This window comes from Trichomycterus rosablanca, chromosome 5 (assembly GCF_030014385.1).
Source record: "Trichomycterus rosablanca isolate fTriRos1 chromosome 5, fTriRos1.hap1, whole genome shotgun sequence".
Lineage (NCBI taxonomy): Eukaryota > Metazoa > Chordata > Actinopteri > Siluriformes > Trichomycteridae > Trichomycterus > Trichomycterus rosablanca.
In genome coordinates this window covers 20951297-20970475 of record NC_085992.1, presented here as the reverse complement: position 1 = coordinate 20970475, position 19179 = coordinate 20951297, and the positions used below count along the sequence as shown (strand labels likewise).

The window sequence follows — 19179 nt, the reverse complement described above, 5'->3', positions numbered from 1 at the left end:
ACCCAAACTATGTTTCAACCTTTGAACCTTTTTACCCTACTTTATATAACAGCAAACCAAACTCCATCCCACCTTTTGGCACTCGCATGTAACCTCACCTAAAGGCACTAAACCTGGATCTGAGTAATATAGCCCAAACACACATCAGTGACACCCCACCCTGGAAGATCACAAGACCGAACGTCATACTGGATATTGCCCACAACAAAAAACCCAACACCCATCCGATCACATATCTAAAAGAATTCATCTGCATCTGAGAAAAATTCCCAGCTCACCTGCTCATATACACTGACGGCTCCAAAACGACAGACAGAGTGTCAGCAGCGATAACAGCCGGCCAATATGCAAAAAAAAGTAAACCTTCCACAACAGAGCTCAATCTTTACAGCTGAGGCCTATGCCTTGCTAATGGCTCTAAAGTTTATAGACATGATACAACAAGGAAAAGCCTTGATATGTACTGACTCAAAGTCCTGTCTGCAAGCACTTACAACCTGCTCACTTCATCACCTGGTCCATATTAATCTTCTGGAAAGAAACCACAAGCTCACAGAACACAATTTCGATATAAAATTCTGCTGGATCCCAGGCCACTGTGGAATTCCAGGAAATGAGAAAGCAGATCAGTTGGCAAGAATAGAAACAGGAGAACAGATCATCAACCTCAAACTTCCAACAACAGACACCATACCTCTAGTGCAGGGGTCACCAACCTTTTCGAGACCGAGAGCTACTTCAAGGCTACTGAATAATGCGAAGGGCTACTTGGTGATACAAATTTCCTGAATAACATAAAGTTGCACGGTTCACCTTTAATGATATTATTATTATTATTTTTATTATTATTATCAATATTCATATATATGAAGAGACTGTCTGATATGTTAATGATTCCTCAGGATAATTATTAACAACGATTTACCATGGTAGGAAACATATATTTCAACATGTAACATTATTTATCTCTATTAATCTAAATGTCAGAGCTATCACATTTTTGATATTTTTGTAAAATCTGTCTTGACAGTTTTGTATGAATGAGCACATATGTAGCATTTTGATCAATATCACACAATTTTTTTTTTTTTTTTTACAAATGATCACACATTATGGATTTACTGATCTTTATTATATTTTAATATAAAATAAATATAAAAGGATTTTTAATAAAACAATGTTTGTAGGAAGTAAGGGACGTTAATTTTGTATATAAAAATAGTTTGACATTAATTCATGAAATTATACAAGATTTTAATTTATTTGATTTATTTATTTGCACAATAAGCTAGCTTATTATAAAATAAATATAAAAATAATTTAAAAACAAGGTTTGTAGTAGGTGAGGAAGATTGATTGTATATAAAAATGCTTAAAAAATTGAGATCTTTATAGATTTATTCATCTCCATTATAAATTTTTGACAATTTTTTTCATACTTTATTGATACTTTAAAATTAATGGAAAATAAATACAAACGTTATTTTTGAAAAAATATGGTTTGTAGTATTTAATGTGTTTGTATAAAAGTAGTTTGACATTAATCCATCAAATCATTACAAGACTTTAATGGATTTATTTGTCTGTAATAAGTGCAGAGTAAACGTCTCCTACGTTTTTCTGTTCAGCGGTTTCATTATAACCTTTCTGTAAATAAATACATGTAATATTAAAATTGCCGTAAAATAGTTTTTGTAGTATGTTGCCTACTTTTATCTGTGTAAGAAATCATAAATAAAGTGAGTGTTAGGTGTTTTTTCAACCATTTATAAAGATCGAAATGATCGAATGTCATACTGCCCTGTTTGTACTTATCACCTTTACAACATTTTAGAACAAATCATGTTTATTATCAGTTATGTACGATTAAAAAAAAAATCTGCGATGTACAGGGAAGTTTTTGTAACACGTACTGAAGTGTCTCTCCACATTCCTCCCAATCATTGTGAAAATATTAAGTTTTTTTTTTTTTCGCTTTTCTTGTGTTTTTTATTATTATTTTTTCATGGTAAAACCCGCATCTTGCTCCGTATCGTAGCTGCGCATGCGTAGCTCGCTTGTCTCAGCATTATGCGCACGTTTAAAAACTCCGCACCCAGACAAGATCAGAGCTCAAATAAACATCAAACAGTTTTGTTTTTTAAATGTTATATTCAGTATTTTGTCATTTTCAAATCTACATCAATGCAAGTGTTATTGATTCAAAAAGAACAGCAACACACATACATTTTTTAGACGGAGCTCCATAGTCACTAGTGCTATTTTGGAACATGCCCTGCGGGCGACTCACGTTGTCCCTGCGGGCGACCAGGTGCCCGCGGGCACCGTGTTGGTGACCCCTGCTCTAGTGAAACAATATGTATATAGCAAATGGCAGACAGAATGGAACACATTAACACAGAACAAGCTTTATGAAATATGCCCTGACTTAAAAATCCACCATAAATCATACCCAGATAAACGTAAAGATCAAGTTATCTACTCCAGATGTCGCATTGGACACACCAGACTCACACACTCCCACTTGATAAAGGGGGAGGATGCCCCACAATGTGAATCCTGCCAATTACGCATCACAATTAAACACATACTAACTGAGTGCCCTAAATACCAAAGGGAAAGACAAAAATTCTCCATAACCGGAACAATGAAAGACATTTTTAACCTTGAAAAAAACAGAAAAAACTATTAAACTTCATTACAAACACTAAATTAGGAATACACATATAATATCAGAGATTACGTAACAGATACAAAGCACCCACATAAACCTTTCATGCCGTGAATATAACTCACAAGAGTAAACACGGCGTTAAAAGATAGCTAGATAGTATATTCTAATCATTTCAAAAAACTTGATTTTATCTGCATGGACATTGACAGCTGGATACACTGATGAATATGTGAAAGCAATGTTTAATGCAAAAACATTTTATGATGAGCCTTTGTTTTAACATTAGTAAAAACCCATGTTTAGTTCATTAAACATTTAACCAGGCCAGTTTACTCTTAATCTTTCTATTTAGATTATGTTAACATAATGATAATGATGATGTTTTCACGACACGTCACTTCAGAAGAAGCCACCTCATGTGTTGTAATTGGCCACGTGTTAGTTTGATTAGATTGACGCTTGCTCTTCCTCAGTACCACCGATGTGTCCTGACCTGTGCCTGAATTTCTGAATCAGATTTTTTTTTACCTGAATTTATTTACATGAATACCTGAACCTGAATATATGATCTGAACCTGATTTTTTACCTGAACCTATATTTGCAGTGAAAAAGTTTGTAAACATAAGTTGGCTTGGCAACAGTAGTTTTGTTCTTATGTTATTTATTACTAGAGAGTTTCCTTTGAAGGTATTTATGATGAGTGCTTTTGGCTGTGAGGTATTTGTGGTGGTTGCTAGGTTGCTAGATAGTAGTTGTTATTGTGTTGCTGTAGTGTTGCTAGCTGGTTTCTGTTGTATTGCACGTGGTTGCTATCATATTTTAGGTTTTGAATATAAATGGTTCAAGGACATTTGGCTGTGTGAAAATTTATGTTTAATGGACACTTCGCTGAATACATATCTATGGTTGTGGTTATATTTATAAGTAATAGTGAATGAGGTAAGCAACATTTGTGGAATATGAGACTCTCTGAGAGTAAAGTTGCCCTTGTTCACTTCTTTTACAATCTTGGTCCATTACATTGTTTTATTTTTGAGCATTTTTACTGGAAGGGTATGATGTGGATAAAGGTCATTTGCCTATACTGGTAATTACCACAGTAGCATTTGCTTGTGGAGGGTAGGTGCTTTATTTGATGTAGACAGGTAGGTGGTGGCTATGGTATCCCAGGTGGTTGCTTAAGTTTGAAATTTAAATTGTAAATTTTACTGGTGGAATTATATTGGGTACTCATATGAGGAGTATTAAGCAGTTTGAAGTATTTATGGTTGTGGTTTAGGGGCTTATGTGGTCGTCGTCATGTTCTTAAAATAGCGCTTAAAATAGTGACCGTGGAGCTCCATCTAAAAATTATATTTGTGTTGCTGTTCTTTTTGAATGATTAACACTTGCATTGATGTAGATTTGAAAATGACAATACTAAATATGACATTTTAAATAAAAAATGTTTTATGTATATTTATGAGCTCTGATTTTGTCTGTCCAATATCGTGCGCAAAACAAATGTCCATCTGACTTTTTGCTGAAACAAGCAAGCATGCGCAGCTACTTTAAGAATAAGAAAGCCTTTTCGGGAAGGGGGGGGGGAAGGGGGGGAAGGGGGGGTCCCAAGGAGCAATGATGATAATAGCTGCATCCGAAATTGCATACTTACAGAGTGCGTACTAGATTCGAGGAAGTACGCACCGCTCGGCTGGTAAAGAAGTACTCGCTTTCAGTACAGAAGTATGCAGTATACACGCAACACCCCTACTATGTCCACCATCTTACCAACGTCAAGTGATGACATGATGACGTAATATCACCATAGTTACAGACCGCGTGCTCATTACAAGCCCCACTCGCCAAAATTTTGGATATTTATCGTCTTTTTGCGCTAATCATAACGTTATTTAGGGTTGTACGCAATAATAACATTTTTTTTGGTTTATCTTACTTAGACTTGATTGGTACAAATGAGACATGATTTGAAGTTAATGATTTTCTTTTTAAAAAAAAGTTACAGGTGTGATTTTAAACAAAATGTGCTCATTCGTATAAAACTGGCACGAGGATATTTACAAAAATATCAGAGATTTTTTTTTTAACTCTGTTAAGCAGATTAACAGAAATAAAGAATGTTACATATTTAAATATATCTTTTTATATTTCTGTTTCTACCACGGTAAATCATTGCTAATAATTATTTTGTGGAATAATTAACATGTGATCAGACAGTCTCTTGACATATATTAATATTTATTCTACATATTAATAATAATATTATCATTAAAGGTGAGCCATGCAACTTTGTTATTCAGGAAGTTTGTATCAAACAAGTAGCCGTTCGTATTACTCTGTACCCTTGAAGTAGCTCTCAGGTTGGTGACCCCTGCTCTATGGAATACTCATGGTGGAGGAGCATTTGTTTGTTGTCAGAATGTACAATTTGGTCTTCCTCTGCTTCTGAGTCCTTCTATAAGTCCTATCATAACATTACCTGCAGTGTTGTCATGTGGGTGCCTTATCACCTGCCCAAAGTAATGTATCTTGCATGAGTGATTCAGAAGTTGCTTTTCTGTTATGGCAATCTTGTAAACTTGCTCAGTGGTCATTAGCTTCCTCTATGAGATTTCAGCAGTTCTCTGATGCAGTTTGTTCTAAAAAGCCTAAATGTGTCATTTTTCCTCTTTTGTTAGTGTCCAGGCTTTACATCCATATTTGGTTTGGTGATGGTGCAAACTAACTTACCTTTTTTCCCAAAGGGAAATTGCAGTGTTACAGCAGCAATTTACAATTATCACAGGCATCACACAACAACATGACAATGTAGTGCAGTAGGGGGTAAGCCTAAAAGGTGCAGTTATAGACATTATGTGTTCAATTTAAGCTGTGCAAATAAAACAGTACCATGTGCAAATTTGGGTACTATAGGCTCTGCGTCCTCCTCTTGCACCAGTGAGAGTCATTGTAGATTGCCACCGCAGTGGGCAGAAATGACTTCCTGTAGCGTTCTTTATTGCAGCGGAGTTTGTGGAACCTTCCACTGAAAGCACTTTGCTGTTTAATTAGCAGATTGTGCAACAGGTGTGTGGTGTTGTCCACTATATTGAGCAGCTTGTGCAAGATTTTCTGCTCAACCACTAGCTCTAGGGGCTCCTCCAGAGCAAAACCCAACACAAAGAGCCAGCCTTCCTTATAGGCTTGTTCAGCTTCTTGGAGTCTTTGGCTCTGATGCTGCTTTCCCAGCAAATAGCTGCATAGAAAATTGCACAATTCTGCAACAGACTGCTTTAAAAAAAAGTAGCATCTTGCTGCATACATTGAAGGACCTGAGCCTCCTTAAAAATACAGTCTGCTCTGGCCCTTTCTGTAGACACTTCCAGTCCAGTCTGTTATCAAGATGAACACCAATGTATTTGTAGCCCTCCACCAGCTCCACCTCTTCCACCAGATAAAGAAGGCTTTTGAAGCAGCCCTGGTCCTCCTGAAGTCCATAAAGTTTCATAATGTGAGATGTTGAGGCAATCAGTCTGTAGTCGTTGAGGGCAGAGGGAGAAGACTTATTTGGTACTGGAACGAGGCACAATGTCTTCCACAGCACTGGAAGCTTCATGAGACTAAGGCTCAGATTGAAAATGTGCTGCAGAACCCCATATAGCTGGTCCACGCAGGTTCTCAGGACTCTGGGGCTTGCCATCTGGACCAGGAGCTTTGTTCCAACAAAGTCTTTCCAACTGTCTCTTCACCTGGCTGCTGGAGACAGACAGACAGGAGGGGGAGGTACTGAAAGGCTCAGTTGTGTGAGACGTGGAGGGGGTTAATGAAAGAGAATCCAGTGTCCAATGTTCGAGTGGAGGGTTGGGTGGAGATGTTCAAATTGTTGCTAGTAATGGCTGGAGAGGTGTGATAGGAACCCAGAGGTCAGGGGTCTATGTGGTTGAGGGAGGATGTAAAGGCTGAAGGATCAGTGCTGAACCTGTTAAAGAAAATGTTCAGCTCATTAGCTAATTCCGACACCCTTAGTCTGATTCATCTTCGCCTTGAATCCCGTGATTGTCCTCATACCTGACCACACGTCCCTCACATTATGTTGAAGCTTTTTTTGAGCTTCCGTCTGTACGCCTCCTTGTTCTCTCTCAGCCTCACTTTCAGCTTCTTCTGTACTCTCTTCAGTAATTCAACGCCACCGTCTCTGAAGGCTCTTTACTTCCTGTTTAACAGCTCCTTTAGATCAATGGTGATCCAGGGCTTGTTACTGGGAAAGCATGACCCTGTCTTGGCGGCATGGCTGGATTACTGACCGGGCCAGTGGGGCCAGCGCCCAGGGGCCCAAAACATTTTGCGATGCCTATCAACATTTATGATACAATATATTTTTATTTCCGAGGGCCCTCCATTTTAAGGATCCTCTGACTATTAGGGACTTTGACCCCAGGGCCTCTTGGGGGCCCTAGCCATGCTTTTGGGGCCCCTAGCCACTCTTTGCCCAGACTATCCTTAATCCGTCCTTGCTTGGCGGGTACGATGTTATCCACACAGAAGCTGATGTACCCTGTTATACAGTCAGTCAAGGCATTGATGTCATCACCATAAGGCTCACAGAGTGCATCCCAGTTAGTGGCCTCAAAACAATCCAGAGTATCGTCTGCTTCCTGTGTCCACCTCCTGTCCCTGTGTCCACCTCCATCTCCACATATAAGGGTGGAAATTAAATGTCTTGTCAAATAAAAGACAAGTAATAGAATTGTATGACAAGCTAAATAAACATTTTATGTTATAAATGCATATACACCACCATGCCAACATTTAAGAAGGTTGGTAAAGAAGCTTTAGTTGTTTTGCTGTAGGTTGATGATTTATGTCCTCAGATGATGTGTCCTCAGTTGTGGTGGTTTGTCCCAAGATAACACTGACTATTCACCTCTTGCATCATTAGGGATTGACATTGGCAAGAATCTGCTTGTCCCAGAATAATGGTTAAAGTCTTATGACTCAGGTGCACTGATTCTATTGCACAAAAGTTTAGTTTAGTGTTGTCATGGTGATGGTGAACGCTGGCGCATTTGGCTGCCGCTACCGTTGCCGTATTTTATTTTATTTTATTTTATTGTATTTTATTTTTATCGTAATTTTCTTTCATTTTCATCTTTTCGCACACTCCTGTGGTCACTAGCCATTCGTGCATTTTTGGGTCGTGAGAGTTACGCTGGTGTGTTTGGATGCCGCTTCTCCCCCAGTGAAACTGTTTGAACGAAAACATTGCACGAAACATTTTACTGGATTTTATGCATTGGATTTGCGATCTTTTTTACTGTGCTTGTGTTGCTGATGCTTCTATGATGTGGAGCGGTGTATCCGGAGCAGTGAGAGTTAGCGGATAACTCCTTTCTCTGTCAATGTGAATTGTTTTGAATTGCTCCTTTGGCTGCTGGGATTGGATGGCTTGGAGTCTCTGCAACTTTTCTGGTCTAGACAACGTCTGCGGTCTCATCATGACGATGGAGTGCTCTTTCAGTGAACTCTATGCTCTGGGACATTCACGGTATAAACCTCCAACATCTTTACTGCTCCACCGCGACCTTGGTATTTTGCAAAGGCCTAAATATTCCCACCGAGCCTCAGTTCGGACTTTTGTTTACCAACAGCATGCTAACAGCAACATTCCCTCACTCTGGTCACTGCAACGCCGTGAGGTTGTCAAGGTGATGCTAGGCTCCTCCCACCAGAAGTACGGAAATCTCATCTGCAGCAGTGTTCAAAACCCTCAAAACATCTTTTCCAGCTGACTCAGAACTGTGCCACATGTTTGGTGTTTCCTATGTTTGTAAATGTGTATTTTATTTATTTTTGCTTAGTAAATGTGTATTTTATTTATTTTGCTTAGCTTTTCTATATTTTTATTGTACAGTGTCCTTGGGTGTCATGAAAGGCGCTTTTCAAATAAAATTTTTATTATTTATTATTATTAAAAGTTTAGCCATGCTGGTATTCATGTTGGCCTGGGTTTCTGTGGGATCAGTTTTTCTGGTAATTCCGGGTAGTCTTACAAACTCAGTTTGCACACTGCTTGTCAGTGGGGATGGCACTGAAAATTTCTCCTTGGTGTCCCCTTTCTGTGATGGTGCAGAGTGAGAGTGGGAGATCAGCCAGACTTAAGCTGCTGGAGGTCCAGGTTAATGGAGGTTAAGTTGAGCTCACACCAAAGTCTTAGTATTCACTCTTGGTCATCTTGTGATGGCAAAGACTGTCTAAGATTGACACTGAATCAGCCAGAGGTTGTTTTTGCTTGGGTGTTCCAAATTATTGCTGAGTTATAGTACTTATTTGCTCTGCTATCCCAGGTGGTTTCTAGAGAGTTGCTAGGAGGTTGCTGTAGTGTTGCTAAGCAGTTTTATTTCCCTGCCTGTTTTTGAGATCTGTCTTAGTCCAGATTAAAACATGCTTATTTACGCACACCGTTAACAAACCTGAGTGATCATATTTGTGAGGAAGACACCCGAACAGCTTGGATTATTCTTGTTTCTCTCTCCTCACACCTGCCAACATGAGGTCAGTTTGTTAATTGCAAAACAAGAGAGAACAGAACTCTGGACCTTCTGTATGCTAATGTTAAAGAGGCATACAGCTCGACAGCCCTTCCACTTCTGGGAAAATCCGATCACAACCTTATACATCTCATCCCCCAGTATAAGCCTGTAGTGCAATGCCAACCAGTGACCACAAGGTCCGTGAGTATGTGGACTTCTGAGGCCATTGAATCACTTATAGGTTGCTTCTCATGGAAATGACATCGATGGAATAACGTCATGCATTACGGACTACATTAATTTCTGTGTGGACTCAGTATTGCCAACCAAGACTGTTTGATGTTGTGCAAATAACAAACGGTGAATTAGCAGTGATCTGAAATCATTTCTTAACCAAATGATGAGAGCCTTCAGGATGGGGAAGAGGGAAGAAATAAAGAGGGTCCGAAAGGAGCGTGGAGGTATTAGGCGTGGAAATGTATGAAAGACATCACTGTCTATTAGCAACGGCCCATTCCATCTGAAGGGACTCGTGCAAATGTGCTGAATTGTTTTTATTCAAAGTTTGACAATGGCCCACTTATTGTAGCCTTGAAAAAGCCTGGAAAAAGTCCCCACTATGTGGAAAATCTTATGTGGTTCCAGTTCCAAAGAAAGGTCAACCTAAAGTCCTTAATGACTTTAGACCAGTGACCCTGACATCCTACATATTGAAGACACTAGAAAGACTGGTATTAGCTCATCTTCGACCCTTGGTCAGAGCACCCACAGACCCGCCTACCAGGATAGACTTGGAGTGGATGATGCAGTAATCTATCTCCTGAACAGAGCATACTCACATCTGGACAGCATGGACAATACTGTGAGGATTATGTTTTTCTCCAGTGCGTTCAATACCATTCAGCCAGCGCTGTTTGGTGAAAAGCTTTAGGTAATGGGGTTGAAGAAAGACATCATCTCATGGATCATGGTCTACCTGACTGAAAAACCACAGTTCGTGAGACTTCAGGTCTGTGTGTCGGACATGGCTGTGTGCAATACAGGAACTCTTCAAGGAACTGTGCTGGCTCCCTTCCTATTCAACCTGTACACCTCAGACTTTGCCTACAGCTGTGGCTCTTGTCATCTGCAGAAATTCTCAGATGACACGGCCATTGTGGGGTAAATCAAAGGTGGACATAAGGAGGAGTACAGGGCTCTGTTAAAGGACTTTGCTGAGTGGTGTAAGAGTAACCAGCTACAGCTCAACATCGGCAAGACCAAAGGAATGGTGGTAGATTTCAGAAGGTCCAAGTTTCATTTGCTACTGGTTTCCATCGATGGTATGAATGTTAAAGTAGTGAGGAGCTGCAAATACCTGGGAGTGCACTGGATGACAGGCTGGAGTGGACTGCTAACACAGACGGTGTATACAAGAAGCGCCAGAGTCATCTTTATTTTCTGAGTAAACTTCGGTCCTTTGGTGTGTGCAAGCCCCTGCTCTGGACTTTCTACCAGTCGGTTGTAGCCAGTGCTCTGTTCGACGCTGTTGTCTGCGGGGGCAATGGCATCACAATCAGCACCTCAAAGAAACTCAATAAACTAATCAGGAAGGCTGGCTCTGTCATTGGAGTTAAGCTGGATTACCTGGAAACTGTTGTGGAACATAGGACACTTTATAAACTTTTAACAATCTTGGACAATGCCGCACACCCCCTCCACTCAACAGTGAAGGCACAGAAAAGTGTGTTTAGCAACCGGCTAAAACAGTTACGCTGTGCCAAAGAGCGGCATGTGAGGCCTTTTTTACCGTCTGCCACCAGACTCTACAATAAGTCTCTTTACAGTAGAGGCAGCCAGAGCTAATGTCGTTGGGCTGATCAGGGTTGTTTTTTCTAGAACTTACACCACTTGATGTCACTTTATTTTCTAAACTCCTAATTTGTTGTTGCGTGTTATTATTATTATTATTATTATTATTATTATTATTATTATTATTACTTTCTCCATATTTGTATATAGCAGTCCCCCTGTGTATCCCCTCCCTTTTTGTATGATTGTACAATATGTGTAGAGTTCTGTGTTTTTGCTGCTGTAATGAAACAATTTCCCTCGTGATTAATATCTATCTTTCTATCTATCTATCTGTCTGTCTGTCTGTCTATCTGTCTGTCTGTCTGTCTGTCTGTCAGTCCGTCCATCCATCCATCCATCCATCCATGTCCAGTGAGTACCCCCATGGCTGTGGTACTTCATAGTTCTCCTTCATAGCTAGTAATGCTGTAATAATTAAAAATACTGCAGTCTCATGCTATACTCACATCTGGTAACTTAATAATAATGATTTTGTTCATATTATTTTTACTATGTCTAATGTTTTTTTTTTTTACCTCTAGTTGGTTCCGATGGGAACCTTTTCACTGACCTGAGGCTAAAGCATGCAGGTTAGATGCTGCCATGCCAGCAATGCTATTTCTGCTGGATTGTTGGATGTGAAGTGAATGTGTACTGTACTCACAATGTCCAGAAACTCACTATCAGACTTTATTTTACCACAGACTGAAATGAAGAATGATAAACTCTAATTACTTTGTGACTTTATAACTTTTATTTGTTATAACTATTTACAACCCCAAATCAGAAAAAGTTGGGACAGTATGGAAAATGCAAATAAAATAAAAATGTAATGTTTCTTACATTTACTTTGATTTTTTTTTATTGCAGACAGTTTAACCCCAAGATACTTCATGTTTTACTTCACTCAACTTCATTTCAATTGTTGATATACCTCCATTCCTGCATTTCAGGTCTGCAACACATTCTAAAAAAAGTTGGGACAGGGGCAATTTAGAGCTAGTAATGAGGTGAAAAAACTAATAAGGATGTGATTCCAAACAGGTGATGTCAACAGGTGATTGTAATCATGGTTTGGTACAAAAGCAGCATCCAGGAAAGGCTGAGTCTTTGATGAGCAAAGATGGCCAGAGGATCTAAAGTTGGTCAACAAATGCGTGAGAAAATGATTGAAATGTTTAAAAACAATGAACCTTAAAGAAAAATTGGAAGGGATTTGCATATGTCTCCCTCCACAGTGCATAATATCATTAAAAGATTCAAGGAATCGGGAGGAATTTCAGTGCGTTAAAGGCCAAGGGCGCTGGCTTAAGCTGAATGCCTGTGATCTATCCCTCAGGCGGCACTGCATCAAGAACTGCCACTCAACAATAGCTACATGGGCAAGGGATTACTTGGGCAAACCTTTGTCAAGCACTACCATATGGAGTTACATGCACAAATGTCACCTAAAACTTTACTGTGCAAAAAGAAGCCTTATGTTAATCATGTCCAGAAGTGGTGTTGACTTCTCTGGGCTCTGAGGCATCTAGGATGGACCATCACACAGTGGAAACGTGTATTGTGGTCAGATGAATCAGCATTCCAGGTTTTTTTTTGGAAAAAATGGACGCTGTGTGCTCCGGACCAAAGACTGTTATCAGCAATAAGTCCAAAAGCCAGGGTCTGTCATGGTATGGGGCTGTGTCAGTGCCCTTGGCAAAAGTAAATACACTTCTGTGATGGCAGCATTAATGCAGAAAAGTACATTGAGATCTTAGAGCAACATATGCTGCCTTCAAGATTTTTTCCAGGGATGTCAATGCACTCTTCAACAAGACAATGCAAAATCACATGCTGCACACATTACAAAGGCATGGCTGCGGAAGATGAGGGTACGGGTACTGGACTGGCCTGCCTGCAGTCCTGACCTGTCCCCAATAGTAAATGTGTGGAGAATTTTGAAATGAAAATGCGACAACGATGACCTCATACTGTTGCACATCTTAATACGTGTTTGCAGGATGAATGGGACCAAATAAAACCTGAAACATTGAATCGCTTGGTATCCTCAGTACCAGATCTTTTTAGATAGATAGATAGATAGATAGATAGATAGATAGATAGATAGATAGATAGATAGATAGATAGATAGATAGATAGATAGATAGATAGATACTTTATTGATCTTGAAGGAAATTAGAGAAAAATACACTATATAACAGAAAAAAGTGAAGTTTAAGTGTGGTGAAAAGGAATGGCAACATTACAAAGTGGTAAATGCTTTACTGTCCCAACTTTTTTGAAATGTGTTGCAGGCCTGAAATTTAGGAATGGATGTTTTTTTAATAAATAAAATGAAGTTGCCCAGACAAAACATGAAATATTTCAGGTTCATACTGTCTGACATGAAATAAAAGTCAAAGTAAATGTAAGAATGTAAGAAATATTTTATTATCATTTTCCATGCTGTTCCAACTTTTTCTCATTTGGGGTTGTATTTTATTTATTCATTGTATCTGTGTATTTGCTTGTTTTTTTTTTTACTTTTGTTATAATTATTTTATTTATCTAGTATCTGTTTAAATCTTATTTCTTATCTTATTTAAATTCTTTCAGATACTCTGGACAACCCAAGACATATGGGTCCCTTTTGAGTCTTGTTTCTTTCAAGTTCTGTAATGTTGCTTTGAGTTGCTTTTCTAGGATATTCATCTTGGAAACTGTAAAGTTGATTTGAGACAACGTCAATTTTAAGGAGTGCTATACAAATAAAATTGAAATAAATTAATGCTAGCCGCACTATCTTGTTCTACTCAGTTGTTAAGGTGTTGCTACATTGTTTCTTGGAGCTTAAGCAGCATTTGCTGTGAAATGTATTTATGGTTGGAGACTTTGTCTGTGGGATATGTATTGTGGCTGGTGTTTGATTGTCTAGTAACTGGTATGATGTTTCATTTGGTTACTAGTGCAATAAGTGATTGCTTTGGTGTTCCAGGTGGTTGTTTGGTTATTGATATGTGTTTGCTAAGGTACTGTAGGTTGTTGCTAGGGTGTTGCTATGCACCAACTAAGGTATTTCATTTGTATGCATAAATTTGATTGTCACTTTTTTTTTGGCAGTTTAGGAAGTTGTTAGAGTGTTGGTATATGGTTTCTAAGGTATTTCTGGTGGTTGGTAAAGTATCAGTATCTGTTATGACGGGTTAGTGTTCCAGCTTGAAAGGACAACACTATTTGGAACAGTATTTTGGCTCTGTCAGGCAAACTAAATAAGAATTTACTGATGTTTCAACAGAACACATGATTTGAAAAACCCACAGATGTCCTGTAATAAATCAGAGACCAGTCATCACTACCGTAGCTCACCCAGTAACCAGTCGTCATCCAGTAACCAGTCGTCATCCAGTGACCCAGGCACATGCAGTAGACCAATCTGGAGCCAGCAGCAAAGCTGTCATGGGTATAACGTGCTCACATATACACAAACACATTGTTGCCTAACCATGAGAATTTATTTACAGTGCACATAGCCAAACCAGAAAAGCTTCTCTAACTTAGTTGAAACCTTAGAAGATACCTTGTTATAAGTTTTATTATATGTATTACTATGTAGGCAAGACTGTGAGAGCAAATATTATGATTCTACTAAATTCTGTTTATATTAAAAAACAAATAAAAATAATTTTTGTAATAATCTCTCACCTTGTCATTTGATGGTGTCTGAACTCTTAGAGTGTGTCTATTGTTTACAGTTTATCTAAAAGTTGATTAACAAATAATACATGCGTAATACATTTAAATACATTTACATTTAGATTTTTTGTTATTTAGTTGGCTGTTCATTTGTATGCATAGATTTGATAATATTTTTTATGGCAGTTTAGGAAGTTTTTAGAGTGTTGTCCAAAATGACTAGCAATTATGACCGAATACATATTAAACAACTGAAGTTTGAGCCTTGCTCAAGGGCCCAACAATTGCAAGCTGGCATTGTTGGGACTTCAACCAGAGACTTTCTGATTACTATATTATGTAAATTGACTGACTATATTATGTGCTTCATGCACATAATACCTGGTTGGATAATACCATTAACAATTGGTGTTGGCTAGTAACAAAAAAATCTTTGTTTCTCTTGCAGGTGTCATTCACCCACACAGCATGAGCAACCCTCTAATTTTCCTCTCCAGGCAATGGGAGACTTTGATTGCTTAAGTGAGAGGGAGCCAGTGCCAGACAAAGCATCCTCTGCAGGTGAGCTGCACTGGGACCATTAAAAGGAATTTTTTTGTTGTACCTTTATACTCCACTGAACTGGTGTACAGTTTTAATTTTTTTTTGTAAATATTGTACTATTTCATAAAATGTGGCAATATGTTTACACACTGCACATCCCATGCCTTTTATTCCGGCCCTGTAGAACTTTTATTAATTAATGGGTTTTTTGTTATACCCCTTACAGAAGTGAAGTGGTACCTCCCCTCAAAAAAGATGCTTGATTCTTCTAGAGAGAAAGGCATAGAGTTACCTTCCAAACTGTGTGAGGTGAGTTTGTCTTTGACAGGGATTCTAAAGTATTTACAATACTGTGAATTAAATGTCCCCTATTGAATAAGTGGGATAGGGCCAAGCAGTTTTCTGTGATGCTGGACTAAACCTAAGAGATGCTGCTCGGCTAAATCTTTAACTTTGTTGTTCAATGACAGAGAATCAGTAAAAATCTTACAATACTGTTACCACTTTAACTTTAACTTTAAAGATGAAAGGTGAATTTGATAGTCAATCAAGTTAATTGTTTTGAGACAGACATAAAATTTGTTATCCTTATGCAAAAACATTTTAATAAAGTAAAATGTTAACAATAGTTATTGTAATAAAAAAACAATTTGTACACTGCTCAAAAATTAAGTGAACACTTATTCAATTTAATGTCAGGGATATCAAGCATATGCGATTGTGAATCAATTTCACATGTTTTGGTACAAATGAATTTGACAACAGGTGCACTAAAGAGGCAACGACAAGACAACCCTGGAAAAGGTGATGGTTTGCAGGTTGTAGCCACAATTACTTTCTCCTTATCCTTCCTAGCTGATTCTTTTTTTGTGTGTTTTGCTAGTGTCCTTGTCACTACTAGTAGCACGAGGTGGTTCCTGCTGTCCATTCAGGTTGGACAGGTAGTCCAGCTCCTCCAAAATGGCACATCCATACATGCCATCTCCAGCACAGTCTCAAGGAGAGCTGGATAGGGCTGTAGTAGTGGGGTCAACCTGACTGCAGGACCGGTATCAGCTCCTTTATGTAAGAAAGAACTGGAGGAGCACTGCCAGAGAACTACAAAATGACATCCAGCAGGCTACTAGTGTGCATGTTTCTGATCAAACTGTCAGAAACAGACTCTATGAGGGTGGCATGAGGGCCTGACTACCTCTTTTAAGACCTGTGCTTACAGACCAGCGCTGTGCAGCTTGATTGGCATTCACAAGGGAACACCAGAAATGGCAGGTTCTCCTTTGACACCCCATTTGTTTTACAGATGAGAGCTGGTTTACACTAAGCCCATTAATATCAGTAATGATGTTCAACTTAATTATTTTGTCCATCAAGATACTATTTGTGCTCTAAGTGTTCCCCTATTTTTTATGCAGTGTTTAAAAACATAAAATTTTTATGGTGGCACAGTGGCACTGCTGGTAGAGTGGGTACCGCACAGCAACAAGTTTCCTAAAAACCTTAATTTTATCTTTGCTTCTTGTTGTTGTTCATTTTTACCATGTCTTAATAGGTTTTCTCCAGATATATACAGGTCCTTCTCAAAAAATTAGCATATTGTGATAAAGTTCATTATTTTCCATAATGTAATGATAAAAATTAAACTTTCATATATTTTAGATTCATTGCACACCAACTGAAATATTTCAGGTCTTTTATTGTTTTAATACTGATGATTTTGGCATACAGCTCATGAAAACCCAAAATTCCTATCTCAAAAAATTAGCATATTTCATCCGACCAATAAAAGAAAAGTGTTTTTAATACAAAAAAAGTCAACCTTCAAATAATTATGTTCAGTTATGCACTCAATACTTGGGAATCCTTTTGCAGAAATGACTGCTTCAATGCGGCGTGGCATGGAGGCAATCAGCCTGTGGCACTGCTGAGGTGTTATGGAGGCCCAGGATGCTTCGATAGCGGCCTTAAGCTCATCCAGAGTGTTGGGTCTTGTGTCTCTCAACTTTCTCTTCACAATATCCCACAGATTCTCTATGGGGTTCAGGTCAGGAGAGTTGGCAGGCCAATTGAGCACAGTAATACCATGGTCAGTAAACCATTCACCAGTGGTTTTGGCACTGTGAGCAGGTGCCAGGTCGTGCTGAAAAATGAAATCTTCATCTCCATAAAGCTTTTCAGCAGATGGAAGCATGAAGTGCTCCAAAATCTCCTGATAGCTAGCTGCATTGACCCTGCCCTTGATAAAACACAGTGGACCAACACCAGCAGCTGACATGGCACCCCAGACCATCACTGACTGTGGGTACTTGACACTGGACTTCAGGCATTTTGGCATTTCCTTCTCCCCAGTCTTCCTCCAGACTCTGGCACCTTGATTTCCGAATGACATGCAAAATTTGCTTTCATCCGAAAACAGTACTTTGGACCACTGAGCAACAGTCCAGTGCTGCTGTTTCTGGTTCAAAAGTGGCTTGACCTGGGGAATGCGGCACCTGTAGCCCATTTCCTGCACACGCCTGTGCACGGTGGCTCTGGATGTTTCTACTCCAGACTCAGTCCACTGCTTCCGCAGGTCCCCCAAGGTCTGGAATCGGCCCTTCTCCACAATCTTCCTCAGGGTCCGGTCACCTCTTCTCGTTGTGCAGCGTTTTCTGCCACACTTTTTCCTTCCCACAGACTTCCCACTGAGGTGCCTTGATACAGCACTCTGGGAACAGCCTATTCGTTCAGAAATTTCTTTCTGTGTCTTACCCTCTTGCTTGAGGGTGTCAATGATGGCCTTCTGGACAGCAGTCAGGTCGGCAGTCTTACCCATGATTGCAGTTTTGAGTAATGAACCAGGCTGGGAGTTTTTAAAAGCCTCAGGAATCTTTTGCAGGTGTTTAGAGTTAATTCGTTGATTCAGATGATTAGGTTAATAGCTCGTTTAGAGAACCTTTTCATGATATGCAAATTTTTTGAGATAGGAATTTTGGGTTTTCATGAGCTGTATGCCAAAATCATCAGTATTAAAACAATAAAAGACCTGAAATATTTCAGTTGGTGTGCAATGAATCTAAAATATATGAAAGTTTAATTTTTATCATTACATTATGGAAAATAATGAACTTTATCACAATATGCTAATTTTTTGAGAAGGACCTGTAAGTCCCATCCCACCTCCAAAAGCACACAGAAGGTTAATTGGCTGCATTAAATTGCCCTAGGTGTTAATATATTAGTGAATGTAAGTGTGTTTTTATGCAATAGACTGGTGCCCTGTCAAGGGTGTGTTCCTACCTTGCACCCACTGTGACCTAGACCAGGATTAAACAGTAAGTTAAATAAGGAAAAAATTAATTCATAAATGTGTATGCAAATCATAGACGTCTGACTTTTAAACTTTGCTTTATAACTAAAATTGTGTGTGTGTGTGTGTGTGCTTTTTATCAGGATGGAGATAAAAACTCCAGTTGCTCAAGCAGCAATACTTTGTCCAGCAGCACTTTTAGCAGTAATGGTGATGCCAAAAACCTTGGTTTTGGTGACTTGATGGACCTAGATGTACTGGATCTCACATATATTAAAGGAGTTTCTACAGACAGTGGCACTGACACAACACTCTGCTGTGTGCCTTCTGCATCAATGGGGGTGCCTGTTGTTGCCGAGGCACAGATGGTACTACAAGGCTGGAAGGCAGTTGATCATGGGCGGGCCTGGACCCAGGAGTATCTACAAAACAGAGACAAAGATAAAAACTGCAGAAAACTGTACATGCCTCAGGGTTGCACTACGACCAGAAACAATGTCATGGACAGCTGCATAAGAAGCCAGAGCAAGAACTTGTCTCACTTAAGGTGATCGAGACAGATATTGCAGGCAAATATACATACATTAGCTTAACTTTCAGTAGGGCCAAGGATTGCACAAGTGGATGACGATTAGGGTTTGATGCCTGGTGGAGCTTC

The 19179-nt window shown here is 39.1% G+C and overlaps 1 protein-coding gene across 1 annotated transcript in view; it reads left to right on the top strand.

Annotated features, from left to right (window-relative positions):
* The window catches only part of LOC134314748 (signal-induced proliferation-associated 1-like protein 2), a 183989-nt gene that overhangs the window by 76861 nt on the left and 87949 nt on the right, over positions 1-19179 (top strand). Inside the window, exons 10-13 of the mRNA XM_062995441.1 lie at positions 14295-14459; positions 15141-15253; positions 15462-15544; positions 18665-19068. Of these exons, the coding sequence (XP_062851511.1) occupies positions 14295-14459; positions 15141-15253; positions 15462-15544; positions 18665-19068 (765 nt within the window). The remainder of the gene's footprint in view (positions 1-14294; positions 14460-15140; positions 15254-15461; positions 15545-18664; positions 19069-19179) is intronic.